At 33.3% G+C, this 17,331-nt stretch overlaps 1 protein-coding gene across 1 annotated transcript; it reads left to right on the plus strand.

Annotated features, from left to right (window-relative positions):
* Positions 1–8,849: 8,849 nt before the first annotated feature.
* On the plus strand, positions 8,850–16,879 carry LOC130657380 (uncharacterized). Its single transcript, XM_057460364.1, has 7 exons — positions 8,850–9,033; positions 11,746–11,944; positions 13,146–13,444; positions 14,450–14,720; positions 14,879–15,315; positions 15,890–16,180; positions 16,702–16,879. The coding sequence occupies exons 1-7, from the start codon at positions 8,958–8,960 to the stop codon at positions 16,812–16,814; spliced, it is 1,686 nt and encodes a 561-aa protein (XP_057316347.1). The 5' UTR covers positions 8,850–8,957; the 3' UTR covers positions 16,815–16,879.
* The last annotated feature ends 452 nt before the right edge of the window (positions 16,880–17,331 follow it).

Consider the following 17,331-nt stretch of genomic DNA (forward strand, 5'->3'; position numbering starts at 1 on the left):
TTGCCAGGACACCAACCTAAAATATCCTTAAAAATTTTGGATGGTGAAATGCAGACGTTGGTGTTTCCTTAGCGTGAAGCGTATGTCTACTGGTCAAGGAGGTAATCGAAACGGGACATGCAAGTTTTAAAGGATCGTGGCAACCAAGTCACCAAAAAGCGGGATGAGATTTAGGCGCAGTCCATCAAACATATAATAGGCTCAGATATTTTTCTGCTGCACGATTTCGCGAACACATTCCCTGGAGATATCATGATAATAAACGGACAGATAGAACTGATTTGGAACATTTTTATATGATTCTAGTGTTAGCTGTGAATTTTATGAGATTTCAGTTTTAATAACCCAATACATCAAATTTATATTGTCATAGAAAAAGTACATAATTGTGTGTCTTTTTCGCTTTGATATTTATCTCGTGTAGAACCCGGATATGCTTCAAGAGGAAAATGCAAGGCATATGTTTGGGAGTTTTCGCAAATTTGTTTCCTTTACTTAAATAAAAACTGTCCCTCTAAAAGTCCTAAAGATTTCAGGTAATTCATTTCAGTTGAAAAAACTGTAAGAAAGTCCTGTAAGAAAAAAATCAATAAATATAAAATTCGTTTAAAAATTAGTAATTAGATATATACTTTATACATAAAATCTAGAATAAAATAAAATTTTTGAAAACGCTAAAACAAAAGGAGATAGATGGCCAGTAAAGTAAGGGATCTTGAAAACACTTTCACTTCACTTGAAAAACTACACTAAGGAAAGAAAGGACTGTAAATTCAAGATATATATACAATCACAAATGACTGAACGGATAAGTGGAAATAAATAGTTATTGAACAGCAAAATGGAGCCCAATGTTGGCTGAGGTTTGACTGTTAATATGTGGCGATATTATGTCCAGGATCGACAACATCAAAAGATAAGAACCGTGAACTCTGTCGTCAAGGTGATTGGAAAATGGGTATAGCTAGTTGCATTTAAAGGTTTGTGTTAAAAAAGACGCACAAAAATTTATTTATTTATTTATTTAAAATCAAGAGTTGTTTAACCACAGGGAGGTAAGCAATATTTAACACAAACAAGTCTAAATAGAATGGAAATGGAAACTGGAAACGACCGGGTAACGTGGTGCACAGAATCAATCATGGCGGTCATGTTCAAAATGTTGTTGTTGTCACTTAAAGCTTCGCTCTGGCCCTGTTTTTTTGTAAAGTTCTAAGTTATTTTGTAAAAGTTAAGGACCATGGTTGAAATGAGAAAAATGAAAAAGTTAATTTATTGAACATTATCAAAACTTATAATGTGAATGCAGATAAATTTTCTTTCCTGTCTCACTTATCCAGTTTGATATCGTAGCTAATACTATTAGTGAAAACATATTATATATTGTGTATTGTGCACCTCAACAATACAGCTGTACTTTACACGGCTCAGAAAAATAGCAGCTGTGCTGCAAGCAAAATGTAAACAAGTAAACAAAAAGTGTTCTTGTTTAAAATCTGAACAAAGTTGTGAACCTTTTTTCTAGCTGTCAATCAAGCTGACCATTCAGGTCAAGAAACAAGGATAAGGGAGTGAGAAAAAGCTTTGAATGTTATGAGTTTGATGCGACAGCAAAACAAAAATTACGTGATTTTCTACCCCTACTCTCAGAGTCAATGTCCAAGTTTTTCCCTATCATGTCCACTTGATTTTCCAGTTTCGTTATCGTTTCCCTTCATTTCCAGTCCGTTTCACTCAGTTTCCAAGCTTTTTGACCCCGTTTCTTTATAGTTTTCCCCTGTTTCCCATGCGTTTCACCTCAAAGTACTCACGGTCAAGCTCGTTGCCATGACAAATCACAGTATAAGACACAAATACTCTATATAGCTACCTTCATATTTTACGTTTATGGATTATACAATGTCCTGGTTCTTTGACATAACACTTCTATCTTCTTACAAATGATCATCGTAAATTTTGCAAAAAAAAATATATTTACATGTCTTTTTTCTAAAAAACAAATTTTCACTGCAAGATAATAGTGTTGCATTTTCTTAAAATTATTTTTTAAAATTCGCCTGACACATTTTGAATGTGTGGGAGATGACACGATAGCTGAGTTGTTTTTTGTTTTGTTTTTCTATTTACACGTGCCTTTGTTTATGGGACTAGGCCCTCTTTACTTTCAAATTTATAAGCACAGAAAAAAACATTTTTCCACAGACAAATGTATATATTGAGGGGTTGTATATATACACAATGTGTTTTTAAGCTTTTCCTGGTAGCTCAGATTTGTTGAAAAAAATAGAGTAGTTTCCATAAAAAAGGTTTATTTTCATTAGATTTGAGTATTTTCTAAATAAAAAAACTCTATTTTAACATTTTTTGTATTTGTGAAATACATATTTTAATTCGACAAGTAGAAAACGACTCTATGATTCTTTTCTGAGGCCAAAACAAATACCAGGACTGAAATTAAGTGTTTTTAATGCAAAGAAACAATTTAATAAGAATAATAAAAAAGACTAAAAATAACAAATAACAAATATTGAAAGCTGTCCTTTACTGTTGCGATACGCTGTTATCCCTATAATGTTGTTCTAATTTATAGTTGACCTGTCTTTCTACACTATCATAAACCTTTCTTCTGATAGCTTCTGAATTATTCTTGCTTTGTTAAAATACTATTATCCAAACCTTCGAACCAAACATACAAATTAAATTGCTCAAATTTAACATAAAGATTACTACATACTTTACAAGCGTTTTTCCTTCCACATGTTGCTGACTGATATAAACCAAAGTTAACATTGCTAATGTCAGGCATGCTGCAAAGGATGCATAACAAATATATCTTCCTTCATTGAAATGTGTTGGTAAACTTCGTGCTCTAAATGCTTGGACTAGACACAGAAGGTACAATAACAAAATAAATACAAGTATATACGCCAATAAAGTTCTATGTTCACAGGAAAATGCTTTTTCTAATTTCCTGATGTTCAATTCCATTTGGGGAAATGCTAACAGCAACTGTAACAAGACACATATAGCAAACCAGTATAAATAATAACAACATATATTGAAAGCTCTTTTTGATAACTCCATTCGATGTAAGCCTTTTGCTCTTAAAAATAGATATTAGAAGTAATGTTTTGGCAAAACATATAGCAACAATGATACAAAGAAAAAGTCCATTAATGGTTACTGCAACTGTGCATTGTAATTCACTTTTGAACTCTCCAAGAAACATCAACGGTGCACAAAACAACAAAATATGAATAAGTAACAATGCAAACGATAATATTAAGAGAGAAGACTTAACTACTGGTGTTTTTCTATGGATTAAAAAAATTGAACTAATAGTGATGGCAAAAATCATTCCAATTGATGTAAAGGCATACATAACAAAAGACGTTGGGCTATTATGTGTGACAAAAACCATAATGTATGGCAAGCATTTTGTCCGACCATTGTTAGATTCAGTATCACTTGGACATTTCCTACATGTAAAATTTCCTGCAGAACTTTTGTGGTATCCATCGTCGCATGGTCTACACGTCCAGCAACATGAATCTACTTGTACAAGGTTATAACTGGCTTTACAATTGTCATTACATTTAGATACAGGTAATTTTTTATATCCTGCCCATACTGGACCAGTCGTATTAATATAAATTGGATAAGCAAAATCATAATGAACCATTATTATGCCAATGTGAATAGAACGTATTGCTCTTGTTGCGAAGTTTGACTGTATCAGAGATATATGTAAGGCATCAGTTAGGAAGTTAAATCAGTCAGTTAAAGTGAGATTCAAATTGTTATCTTAAAACCAGGGCTTCAGTCTAAGATCAGTAATTGTTTGATTCCAAAAGTAATTTTCATAAAACGTGAAGGAATTCCTTACAGGAAGTGAAATCATTCCTTGTATGACGAATGGGTGAAATTGTTGCGGAATAGAAGATATAATTGAGCGGAATAGAAGATATAATAGAATTTGCGAGAAAAGTTCAATTATTTATATTATACCGTTCCATTAGATAAAAGAATTTCATAGCATCGTCTAGGGTTAGCCACAGAATAAGAACATCCAAGTAATCATTGTCCTTAATGTTCTGCAAAACATTTTCTGCATTTACTGAGTTTAAAAATATTGTAAAACTTAAGCAAAGATCTTTTTGTTTCAGTTTTTCAATTGCGCTAAAATATCTTTTTTCTCCATAGGTGTTATCAGAGAATACAATACCAATGTTTGTCCAGTTAAATGCCTTTGCTAAGTATTGATAGGCCACAAATATTTTTGATTCAGCATTCACCATTTGAAAAGAATTTTCATGTAAAGTTGGATTTCTTGCAGAGAGTAAAATATACTTGGTTCTTACACGCAACAGTATTTGTGCAAATAACTGCGTATAGTACGCTGTTGAAGCAGATATAACAGCCAAGTTTTAACCAACAAAATTTTCATTGTAAAATTCACAACTGCACTGTTGATTTTTATCAAATGCGATTCCATTTGGACCCAGAATACTTTCCAATAATGCATTCAAAATATCATAATTTTCATAACAAGTGTCAAATATTTTATACCCAGCACTCGTGTAATTGTTCGTTTTTAAAATATCTTGAAAATTTTTATGTTGTTTCTCCAAAGTGTAATCAATTGCGTCAATAGAAAACCAGGAATCGATAGATATTCCATCTTTTGCGGATAATGGCAGAAATATTGCAAAGGTGAAATTGCCTTTCTTCACAACAGTTTAAGAGTAAAATCATGCATAAACAATATTTAAGATACTGAAAAATATCAATTTTCTTTTTAACAACATTTCCAGCATTATTTTGCGAAAAAATGTGGTGACTGGTGTGTGACTCAAGATAAGCAAAAAAAACGTTAATAACTTATTGTTATTATTCGATATTAAATTATTATTACCTTGATTGTTGTTACACTATAAAGTATTAATATATGAATTAGGGAAATTATTCAACTTCAAGAAATCAATCTTAATATTCAAACTATTCTATTATTTAACAAGAAAGACATTCATCTTGAACCATCTGCTGTGACTTTCAACAAATAATGAATAATGTGGATGATACCTATTCCATGATAAAAGATAAAGGAATGAAACTCGTCCTTAGCACCTCTGTTAATTTTGTCCCTCTGGGCACAACAGAATGTCTTTTACATTAAAATTCTCGACTATGCAATCGAATACAATGGTATGCTGGAGAAGAATCCATAAAGGCGGGCTGTATCTGCTGTATCACATCCTCTTCGCAATACCTTACCGTTAAAAAAGGGTTGGTGATAGATGACTTAGATTCAGTAACTAATATTTTGTACTGACCGGAGTTTTTATTGACTACATCTTTATCTATATCTTTGACCAAGTAGATTTTTTTAGCGATTATTACGTAACCTTTTTAAGTACATTAAGACCCTAAGTTTAATTTGATACCGGCTTGATTTACCGATTGATGGCGACATGTTTTACTCTGCTTTCTCAAATGGAGAATCAAGAAAGCTCTGTGATAGTACAAAAATACAATAATGAGACACGCTATTTTTTTCCAAAACAACTCCATTTTTTATTTTAGTTGCCAAAATAAAAATTTTAATTTCAGCCCCAAAGTTACAAGATCCTGCTTAATATCTGCTCGCTTTTATGTTATTAACTATTGTAGGTAAAGAGTTTTTTATTCTTCTAAAGAACTGTTGTGTAGGTTACTTGTTAGGTTATTCAAATTTAAAGTCTTTGAGTTGCTCAACTTCCCAAACTTTTAGTTTCTCCAATTGCTTAGTGGCTGCTTAGTTTTTGAACTAATTCTAAGTCTAAGCCCTCAACAACTCAATGTAATGACAGAAAATAATTGTTTTGCTACGAAAATAAATGTATTCTCACAATAGAAAAAGCGTCCTGAAAATAGGTAATGGACATAAAAGTAAAATTGTTGACATAAACAAAACATATATTTTCCAAACTTATGAAATATTTTGCAAATTACGAATAAGTAGCATCATTATTACAATTAAAAATTATAGGCATGATTAAAACCTCTATTTTGCAGACTTCGACAGGATTTTACAGACCAGCACTATATATTAATTTAAGTTTTGAAATTTAAAGATGATATAAAGAAGCAATTGTAAATAAAAACGAAAGAAACTGAATACAACAACAACATGCATGCATATTTTAGTTGCAGATACACAATCCATTTAAACAATTTTTTTAAGTAAATGCTCTAAAAATGCAATTCTAAAAAATTACCAAGAAAGCGTCCAAACATCTCCCCGATGGTCGTGACCAACGATAAAACTATTGATCAGCGATATATCGATTGCGCATCTAAAAAAACAAAAAACGTAGTCTAAGATTTACTATCGCATACTCCTAAGGTGACATTAGGTGACGCGTTTTAAAATAGGTTAATTTGGTGGTAGGGAAACTTGCTGTATTTTTGTAGTTGGTATCAGAGAATATCCCCCCCACCTGAAAGTATCCATCTTGAAGGATAAATGGACCTAAAGATGACAATTTGTTTTGTTGGCAGATGATGATCTCCTCGTAGTGAATCTAATTCGTCAGCAAAAGAATATGATTGGACCAATTTTTTGACGGTTTGTTTCTGCCAATAGATCACCTCTCTTTTCTCGACTCTATGTTTTTGTTTGCAGTGATTTGACAAACCTCATAAGCCATTTCTATGCATTTCTATCAATCGGAGCATTTATAAAAGATTTCTGCAACTTCTATTAGTGATCTTGCAAGTTATTAGCACTATGTTGTGTTCTCAATTTTTTGTCATTGCCTTTTTAGTCCACGATCTGTCGTATATTTTCTTCATGGCTAGGTCAGCTGGGTCGCTGTTGCCCCTAGGTAGCAGGTATACCAATGTTTTTTTAAATAGCTATACGAATTCCAAAGCTTGTGTTAATAGATTGGTGACGTATACTTTGAATCTATGTAATCCGTCCCTGCTATTTTGTGAGGCAAGGCAGACCAGGAAGTAGAGTTTAACTCCGCCAATAGAGTCGTGTTTAATAAATAACAACATGTAAACACTGTGTTTTCTCTGAAAAAATTTCAGCAGGGCTTCAAATGTTTAGGTATCAGGTTTCAGGTTTCGTTGCAGATTTTTGAGTTGTGCCAACGTGGTTGAAATGAATCTTTTGTTTTGGATTTTAGCCTTATAACAACGACTGATTTACATTATAAAAATAAACATCCGGTTAATTATTCGCTTCCTCGTGGCATACTGTAGTTATGTAATCTTCCAGAGAGGTTATGTCTATCACTTCATGAAAACGTGTTGCAAAGGTATGAGAAAAAAAAATTATTTCATGCCTCCGTTGTAACAAATCAATTCTGTTGTTAAATTTAAAAGGAACACAAAAAGTTTACTTCAATCAAAGAAACTTTGGCTGGACCAAATACTGTGAAATTCCTTGGATAAATTTTCACAAATCAACAAATGGGAAAGTTTTGCAAGATAAACGAAAAATAAAAAAAATTATGTTTGAAACGAATGTCAGACAGGCCATCTTCTCTTTTTTTCACTCTGTGCTCATAAATAAGCAATGCGACAACTCCTTTTTTGTGTTCTAGCAGATAAAGATGTCTAAAAACTTGTTGTCGGATTAACTTTTTACAAATGATAAAAATACATTTTCGTCTTTCGAGTGAGACTTGGTGATTTAAAGAAATCTTAGTGGATAATTTTTTGCGAAAGGTTATTTTTGAAAGTTCTGCGAGACAAAGTTTTGGAAAAAAGGCCAAAAGTCACAAATTTCTCCGATTAAAGTATCTTCTTTTGCGTAGGTTAGGTATTACGTCAGGAGCCATAATTTGACAAAAAATGGCTATGCTTATGTCAGCAAAATTAAGACTTGGATCTAACTAAGTAATCTAAAATCCTGAGTATGTCCGCTGTAAACAATGTAACAAGTTAAAAAATCTATAATCTTGGACAAAAATATTAAGACAAAGGCAGTTTTTCCTCATTATTTTAATATTGATAAAAGCGTCGCTAGTTTTGCACACACGTAGGTCAAGCAGAGAGCGTTGAAAAGTTCCTGTCACATTCTCTGCACACCGGAAAAATCCACGTCAGGGCCCACGAAGACTCCGAAATTCGTGAAAAATGGCCATGCCGACGTCAGCAAAATTTAGCACGTTTTAAGAATTTAGACAATATCAAATAAAACCTAAGTGCTAAATCTACTCTGACCATTGACAAGTTTAAAATGTGTGAATTTAATATAGAAATAGCCTACGCAATTACTTGTGGTGGCGAACTTCAAAATTGGCTGTCTTGTCTTTTGACCAAGATTGTAGAAACTAGGCTTTTCCAAGGATCGCCAAAAATGTATGAATTTGTTCCTACTTTATCAAAAACCTAATAAAATTCCTTGAAGTATTCCAGGTTATGGTAAATCAAGAGTGTCATAGATATTCTTACACGTTTGTCTTTCGTTTATACATTGCTGTAGTTGGTAAACTAATTTATTCGGGTTTGAAATAAGTACTTAAAAGCTAATCAGCTAAAAGCTACTTAAGTTACCGTTCTTTCATGGTTCCTTATTATCTAAGAAATATTTTAATTTCTCAAATAATTTTTCCGCCTTTTTTTCTTTCACTATTCACAAAAAAAACATTCATGCATCTGATCACTACATAAATTTTTTTTTCCCTGTAAAACGATAAAAATAAAAAATGAACTTTTGTTACAACCATATCTATTCCGCCGCATACTAATAAAGCTCCTAATTATAATTAAACCTCGTGGTGAAACAATAGAATAATTATGCAATATAAGTCATAATTGGTATGTCCTCGTTTTCAGTAGATGACATGTGGTATTGTTGGTATCGATACAAAACATGAGTTTTTTTGTCAAACAAGTTTATTGACGACTTGTTTTGTGATAAGATGAATTGGGAAAGGTAGAAGGAATGATAGCATTTCGAGATGTGGTTACATAACTTCTCTCTTTTTCTTCTGTTATTGCTACAAGCGGATTCGACGTGTGCAGGCCGCACGAAAGGTAAGTTGTAAGAACGTGTGAAACGATGTTATAAAGATTACAAATGTTTAAAGTGAAAAGCAATCCTGTTTAAATGTTGTTGTTTTTGTTTGTTTTGTTTTCTTGTTCTATACGCAACGCTGTTAACAAGTCCGCCAATTACGAACTACATGTTTATTAGCTCCAACAATTATAAGTTTAATAGTTGTGGAGGGTTAATTTCGTCGCCAGGGCAAGTAAGAATCTTTACAGCACGCTAGGCAAAAATTCCTAATGCTCATACAACTGTTACTGCATTATTCAGGGCCAGATGACGGAACACTGACCTAAATTTATTTTGTGACTTTCAGTTAAAGATAATTTTAGAGTGTTTGACCACAGTGTTTATTTTTCTCTCGAAATGCACTTATCTCATTGGGTAAAAGTCGAGCCACGTGATTTTTCCTACCTAAAGAATATTGTTTCTTCTTTTTAGGGCACAGGCACAGTTCTATAGTTAGCTTAATTTTAGCGTTACGTTTGTTTTAAAATAAAAGAACTCATGGACTTTAGAAAAAGTCTGTTTGATAAAAACAAACCACGGGGTTGGGATAGACAATGAAATAATTTGATAGACAATACAAACTTTTTAACAGAGGCTACATAAAATTGTAAAAACACAACATTCTTTCTCTTAGAAAGGGATTTTCCATGTCATATGAATTTAAAATCTATATTATAATACCCGTATACGTCCGTCCGTCCGTCCATCCGTCACGCAAAATGGTGGCTTAGCTGCGCTTGTAGCGAGACGCAGGCAATGCAGTATAAAAAGGACGGGCGAACCCGTGGATTTTTCCACAGGCTATCGACTATAATATAATAATAACCACCCTTGTGATACCATCAGTAAGTTTTTACGCGGAAATGAAACATCCCGTTGTATCAGTGTGTGGAATAGCAATTCTTTGGTACAATAAAAAGCCATTTTAACAGATAAGCATGGCAATAAATTTCAGTTTCAAAATCGTGGAATGCCATAACGACAAACTCTATGTTGTTTTGACGACCGTCCATTCGTCAATGTTTCACAATAAGACAGGCTATCAGTATAGCCTTCCTGTGAGCTGTTTTTTGTCGAGTTATAATTGTTTTCAATGAAACATGGCTTGTAAGAATGGGTATAACTTTAATAAAAATATAAATTGTATACCATAACCTACCAACAAACTACTGACTCTAAACTAAGTATCCTACAGAAAGATATTAATACCACAAGATAAAGACAGGATACTCGCATTGAAAGTTTGTGCAGTGAAACTGTTGTTTCTACTTCTACACTTTATAAGAAACTGACTATTTGCGTTCCAGAAAATTAAGAAAATTCTACTAGTTAGTAGTCGTTAGCCCGTGGAAAATCCACGGGTTCGCCCGTCCTTTTTATACCGCATTGCGTGCTTCTCGCTATTGAGCAGCTAAGCTACCATTTTGCGTGACAGACACCCAGACAGACGTATGCGGGCATTATAATATAGATAAAGGTTTAAGTCAGAACCTTTTTTACACATACATCTCATCAATCACTATAGAACAGCTAGACTTATGCTTTGACTTATGCAATTTGCGTATTATTACCTCGTATGACAAGAAATTGGACGATTACCGAGTAGGTTAGGATGACAAATCTGAAAACTACTTAGCTTCTTTGTGTCAAAATCATGTTTTTAATTGAATATCACTTTAAGTAACTTTCCAGTAAAGTTACATCAGTGACAGTTAGAAATTTTTACAAGCTGACCGCTTGCTAGGTGTCTTTAGTTATAAATAAAATAAAGATGCGTTTCTTTTATGTATACTGATGAATTATCGCGCATATTAATTTTTGTGCGTTTTTTCCGCGTTTTATGTTATAGAACTATTTTCCGGCAATTTATAAAGGAAAGAATATTTTTGGTGCAAAAAGCTAGCAGGAGTATCATTGTTTGATATTGGTGTTTTTTTAAATGAATTATCCAATGCTACCTATTTTTCACACCTTTATTTAATACTGCTACTAACATTTAGTATTTGCCAGAGCAATATCTCCTTTAAAGTTTTTTTGTGTGTGTGAATTTGAACGCTGTAAAAAGTATGTAGATAAATAATTTGTTCGTTAAATTTTCACATCAAGCACCACTCAGCAAGCCACAAAAGAATGTTTAGGAATTTTAGAACAGAACTTTTTAAGAACGCTTTCATTAAGTTCGAAAAATGAATTAACTTAATCGAATCTTTACTGCTATAATCTCTACTGGTTTATGACGTCACAACCTTGATTGCTCTATTGCAGCGACTGGATAAGCATTACTGTCAATTATATTTGATGGAAGGAAAGTTTAATGACAAGTAATGCATCAGTGTAGAGATGGTTCATCGGAAAATGTGTTTAACACTTGCCTCACCTTCAAATAGCCTTTTATACACGCGAAATTGAATATGGAAATAGGGTCTATCTTTTTTGGAGATTTTCTGTACAAATGTCCCTATGAATATCTAACTTTTTAAATCTCTAAATAAATAGTCGCATTCTGTTCCAAAATGGTAGCCGAATTTGTATTGGTGCTAAAAATGCACGAAATAACAATGCCACGGATATGTACTACGAAAGAATCATGGAATTTTTTTACGTGTTTTACGACTAGTCTTGAAACATACCGCTGTTGAGGATTCTTTCCCCCCGTTGCTTTACTTATAAAATTTTTTTTCTAATTCTAGACCAAATTCCAAGAAGGACAAATATTATCATTGTTGTCGATGTTAGTAAACCTAATCAAGCCATAACACAACAACACATTGCTCAAGTTTTGAAACGAACGTCATTGCTCCGCCATCGATTATCACTATACACAACAAATGGATTGAAAGAAAAGATTTTAAAATTCCAAAGCAGACAGTGTTTGATAAACAAACTGAAGTAAGTTAAACTGTTTTTAAGTATTAAGCCTTCGGTTTAGCTTATCTGGTGTTCAACTTTTAATAGTCTTTTGTATTTTGCGTCACCTTTGATCTTCTCTTCACTGCTCCACCCTTCTTTAAACACTGCGAAGCCCTCGTATAAACAAACCAATGAAAGATAGATCACTGCTTTAGTGCTCCGTTAGTAAGTGTAGCAAATAAGCGATGAAACAAATCTCTTATATGATATATCGCATTCATTGTTTTTCTTTTTCCTGGCAATCTGCTTAACTTTTAAAGAAAATTAAGGGGTTACGAAACGATTCAATAAGCTCGATCTCCGCAATTCCTGAAGAATTGCGTGTAATAAACAGACCACTCAAAAGGTCCAGGTGCATGAAATTATACACTTTAGAACCACATAGACGTCTAGACAATCTGTTTATGAATAATTATTTTTTATGATGCACGCGCTACATTTATTTTTTTTTTTTTTTAGAAAAGAAAAATAAGCTACGGGTTAAATATATTAAAAATCAGTAAATGGTTTTGGCGAGGGAACAGAGATAACACGAGGATCTTTGTTTGTTAAAAAATGTTATGTTACTAGCTCCAGGAAAATAATTAATACCTCTAAAAATATTTTTAAGTCACTGTTGTTGCTTAGACTACCTTGATATACCATAAACTTATATATGTTTCTATGCAAAAAAATCGAAGAATATAACTAGCTAGCTACTTCAAAAGGTTGAAGTTTCTTTCATTAGAAAATTTGAGTTAAAAACAAGGCAGTTACTTATATCGAATAAATATTCAATATATATTAAGTTAATTTAACTTGTTGTTTTTGTCCTCAGTGATTACAAAATTTTCCACCGCTATTATCTCGACTTTCGTGTAAGTCACTAAAGCCAAAAACCAACAGCTGTTTCGCAGCCCCTGTAACTCCATAACGTAAAATATCGTTTTGTTTCGATCAGAATGTTTTAAACTTGAATGTTTTAAACTTGAGTACACTAACAGGAAATTTGATTTCTGTCGTTCTTTTTATTTTCAGATGTCCGGCTTAAGTTTTTCTTGTTTCTTTTCTTATACCTTGAATATTTTTTATTTTATTTTACTAAAGTACAATGCAATAGTCTCTGCAAAAAAAATTCTCTTGTGTAGTGTCACTGTAGAACTTTGTCTAAAAAGCATACCACCACTTCACATATGTTTAGATCCGTTGCATCACACCACAACCGATATTCCATACACAGTGTATTACGAATTGCTGAGCGTTTTGATATACAAAGCTTCCCTGAAGATGAATTCATTATTTTGCTTTTTTCCGATAAACAATTCCGACTCCAGGATGCACAGGCATTAACTCAATTTAGCTCGTATAAAAAATGTCAAAAGATTTTTGTTGTGAATGTTGGTCATTCTAAAAATCCAATAGTTGGAGATATAGATAACACCGATGTCATCAACACAAAATATAATGCAGGATGGCTCAGGAGATTACCATTTGTCACAGGTGATACAACTCAATACAACAGTTTTCTGTTAAAGAGATTTTGTTTCTTTTAAATATGTTTACAAAAAAATGGGTCTGGGGAGAGGGAGTAGAGGGGGGTAGAGGGGTGGCTTTGTAATCTTGGTATATCCTCCACCGTGCTACCATGGTTAGCCCTAAGATTTGGAAAACGTCATGAGTTTGTATGATCTTATTGTTGGTTGTGATCGTCAACGGGGATAAAAATATTTTTGGCGGGGTAATTTTTTTGGTGCTTGCATGTTTTTATTCACTATTTTAATGAGACTACGTTACGAAATACTTGTCAAAATCAAAGGCGCGATAGTCATTTGTCGCCCACGAATACACGTAATAGCAGTTTTTAATGAAGTTAGAAATGATTGGAAATAATAGTATTTGCAGGCATCAAAAATTTTGATATAGCGTTATAATATTCATGAAAGCACGTGTGTTTTATTGCTAAACGACATGAGTCATTTTGGTTAAATAAATTTTATTGGCTGAATAGATCTTATTGTTCTTCATAAGAATATGCTATCCATCAAATCGTTTGCGCACGCAGTTTCTGAGCACTCAATATGCTCAACTTTAATTACTTTAAAGATGGTAACTTTCCCTGAACTTTTATTGGTTAATAAGGAAGTTGTCTGTCTGCCTTGCTTAGAAGTTGACTCTCCCCCACTTCCAAAGATGCCAAAATTTAGGCGTTGCGTCCAAAATTATAATGCCCATGACCAGTATTAAGAGCTGCGGGGAAAAAACGACCTAATGGAAAGCAGACTTTACTTATATTTGTCCCCACTTGACAACACGATTAACAACATTAAAAAAATTAAGATTAAAAACGGTAAAGTTCGAAGCGGTTTTGTCTGACTAGGACAAACCGCACCAATTGATCCTTATTACGTGTCAACTGGCAGCAAACGAATATAATAAAAAGGAATTTCTTCTAATTTTTCGGTGTATTTTTTATTTTATTTTATTTTTTAAAATCACTATCCATAGAATTGCCAAGATGTAAAGAAGGTAGCCATGTCAAAGACGAATGCGGAAGAGTTTGTGAATGTTTTGATGGTAAACTTGTAAACTGTTACAGAGTTCGCAAGGAGTTCTCCAGCTTGACATTCGCAGAAAGGGAACGATACATAGCAACGTATAAAAAAGTGTCAACCAGCAGGCAACATAAATACGCTTATGAGAAGTACTGCCATATCCATAAGCATTACTTCTATAAAGGAATTCACAACGCAAGTCAATTCTTTCCATGGCATCGCAAGTAAGAGCTTGGTTTTCTTTATTGAAGATACGTTACACAAACTCTGGTGGACTTGTAGATAAGTCAGTAGCCTTTTCGGCAGATTAGGTAACAAGAAAAAAAACATATATAGCTAGGTCTTGTTATAAATTTAGGGTATCTTGTCTTTTCAATTTTAGTTATCTATTGGGATATGAAAATCTCCTACAAACAGTAGATTGTCGCGTGACTATACCTGTCTGGAATTGGGCAAAATTTAGTTCGGTTGCTTGGAACGTCACACCTTCATATCATATTTGGAGAAATGTTGGTGGCTTTGGTGGTAATGGCACTTATGGAAACGGATATTGTGTGATGAACGGACACTTTCAGCTGGGCTCTTGGCAGCCACCGCTATATGAAAACACTCGAAACATTGTCAGTGAAACGTGCAGTCAAAATAAAAAATGTATGAGACATTGTCTGCAATACATAAAGTGTTTACGACGACGATTCACATGTACCCCTCCGTCCTACAAATTAGTTAAAAAGAATCTTAGATTCAGTCCACATCAATTTTATAGATTCGATTTGATAATTCGTTCAAGCTATCACAATAAAGTTCACAATTGCGTTGGTGAGTTGTTAATTTCATTAGAATGTAGAACGTAATATGTGTAGTGCAATGTAGTGCAGAAAAAGTAAAAAAAAACAACTGAGATTTAACTAATCTTAATCAAACAAAAACTAAAAAATACGTGAGTGGTGGTTTTTAGGCAGGTAAATGCTAAACTTGGAAAAAAAATATTTAGCATATTTTTAAAACAGAAAATATTTTTCCTTTCGCTTGATCATTGCAGGTTAAATCAATTATATAAGCTGTGCCGTGATGAGGCACAAAATGCTTACTGAGTTTGACTTCGCATAGCTTGTAACACAAATATCTAGCCGTGCTGAACTGGGTGGTACCGCACAATTGACTTAGCTGTGTCACACGCCTTAACTTGACTGTATGAAATCAATCAACGTGTTTAAACATGCGCATGGCGTTGTAAAACTGCTTATTGAAGTCGTGCCAAGATTTGACTTTAGTTTGGCTTGGCTTGACTCTTATAAAACAGTGTGGTGATGGGGGATCGAGTCAAGCAATATTTTATGACTTCAATTGTAAATTGTGTTATACTCTTGTTACCACATCTTTTAAACTACAGGTGGTCATATGCAAACAATTTTTGCTTCAAGTGCTCCTGAGTTTTGGGGTCATCATGCAATGCTAGACAGTATTTGGGATGTGTGGCAACAAAAAGGTGAAGAATACAAGTGGGCTGCGTTCACAGAGAAAGACGCCTTCTTGTATGGCTTCAAACAGACGAAAAGAAGTTTGTACATCGATAATGATAATTTAGCAGGCTGTGGAATAAAAATCAAATATGAAATATTCGATATGAAAGATTTGATTGAAGATGAAAATAACTTCGAGGAACCTGAAGATTTTGATGGAGGTAATATTTCTGTGAAAGTGATTAACTACGTATTGATTTTATGGGTTTGTTTATAGAAACTAGTTTTTTCCTTTTGTCGCTTAGTTTGTTAGTCACACTGAAACGTGCCTTGATTGATTTGACATACGCGTCACAGCGACGCTGTTCTATTTTATATTTTCAAAGTTACAAGCAATTCTTGCGACAGGATAAGAGCAGGAATGATTGTAAATCGCGTTGTAAATTTTTTTTACTGAACTAAAACACTAAAAAGGCCTTTCCTTTTATTACACAAGGAAGCGCGTGTCTCTGAATAGTTCTGTGTTGATCTCTTAGAAAATGTGATACCGCCGGCATGACATTATTTAGGAGGTTTAGCTGACCGCGTAATTATTTTCGTATTTATGCCATGTGCTCGAAGTAAGGAAGTAAACCATAAGAATTTTGGAAGTGCTGTTAAGAAATAATTAACTTAGTTTATACTTTAACCGCGACGACTTTTAACAGTATAATGTAAAAATGTACGATTTATTTTGTTTTAGAAGAGGAATTCCCAAGCCGAAACAGTGCATTTCAATTTGACGAAAATGGAGCATACAAAGTCAGTGATGAAGAATTCCAGGAAGAGAAAGACTTTCACGATTCGAACTTGTAATTGTAAAAAATAGAAAAAGGGGTGACATAGATGGTTACGAGAATAGATTATTGTAAACTGGGAAATGTTGTTTTTCCCTTTCTCCTATTTATTTATTTATTTGTTTGTTTGTTTGTTTATTTTCGCTTGATTAATTATTTATCAGTTTTTTTAGCTGCAAAACCTCTAGACCACTGTTAAACCACTGTTAAACCTCTGCTAAACCACTGTTAAACCACTGAGAAAACCTTTGCGCTTTAACCATATAACTGGTGTAATGTAATACATGCATTAAGTATGATGACTGATCATCAGAAGATAAAAAATAACTATATAAAACATTTATGTTATGGTGTATTATGTAAATGTTTCGCAGAAGTTCACACAATTTTTGAACAATTTAAATCATGTCTCCCTCAAACTCTTCATTGTATATACACTATTTCATTTATTTTCTGTAACATTATACAGTTCTTGGTATTTGTTAAGAAATTCTGGTTCTCGAACAGAAGTCGTTATTGAAGGAAGGTGATCCTGG

This window comes from Hydractinia symbiolongicarpus, chromosome 9, assembly GCF_029227915.1.
Source record: "Hydractinia symbiolongicarpus strain clone_291-10 chromosome 9, HSymV2.1, whole genome shotgun sequence".
Taxonomy (NCBI): Eukaryota; Metazoa; Cnidaria; class Hydrozoa; order Anthoathecata; family Hydractiniidae; genus Hydractinia; species Hydractinia symbiolongicarpus.

Coding starts and splice junctions, on each gene's coding strand:
- LOC130657380 (XM_057460364.1), top strand. CDS start 8,958: ATGTGGTTACATAACTTCTCTCTTTTTCTTCTGTTATTGCTACAAGCG. Junction 14,721..14,878: donor TTCTTTCCATGGCATCGCAA/GTAAGAGCTTGG, acceptor TTTCAATTTTAG/TTATCTATTGGGATATGAAA. Junction 15,316..15,889: donor TAAAGTTCACAATTGCGTTG/GTGAGTTGTTAA, acceptor TTTAAACTACAG/GTGGTCATATGCAAACAATT.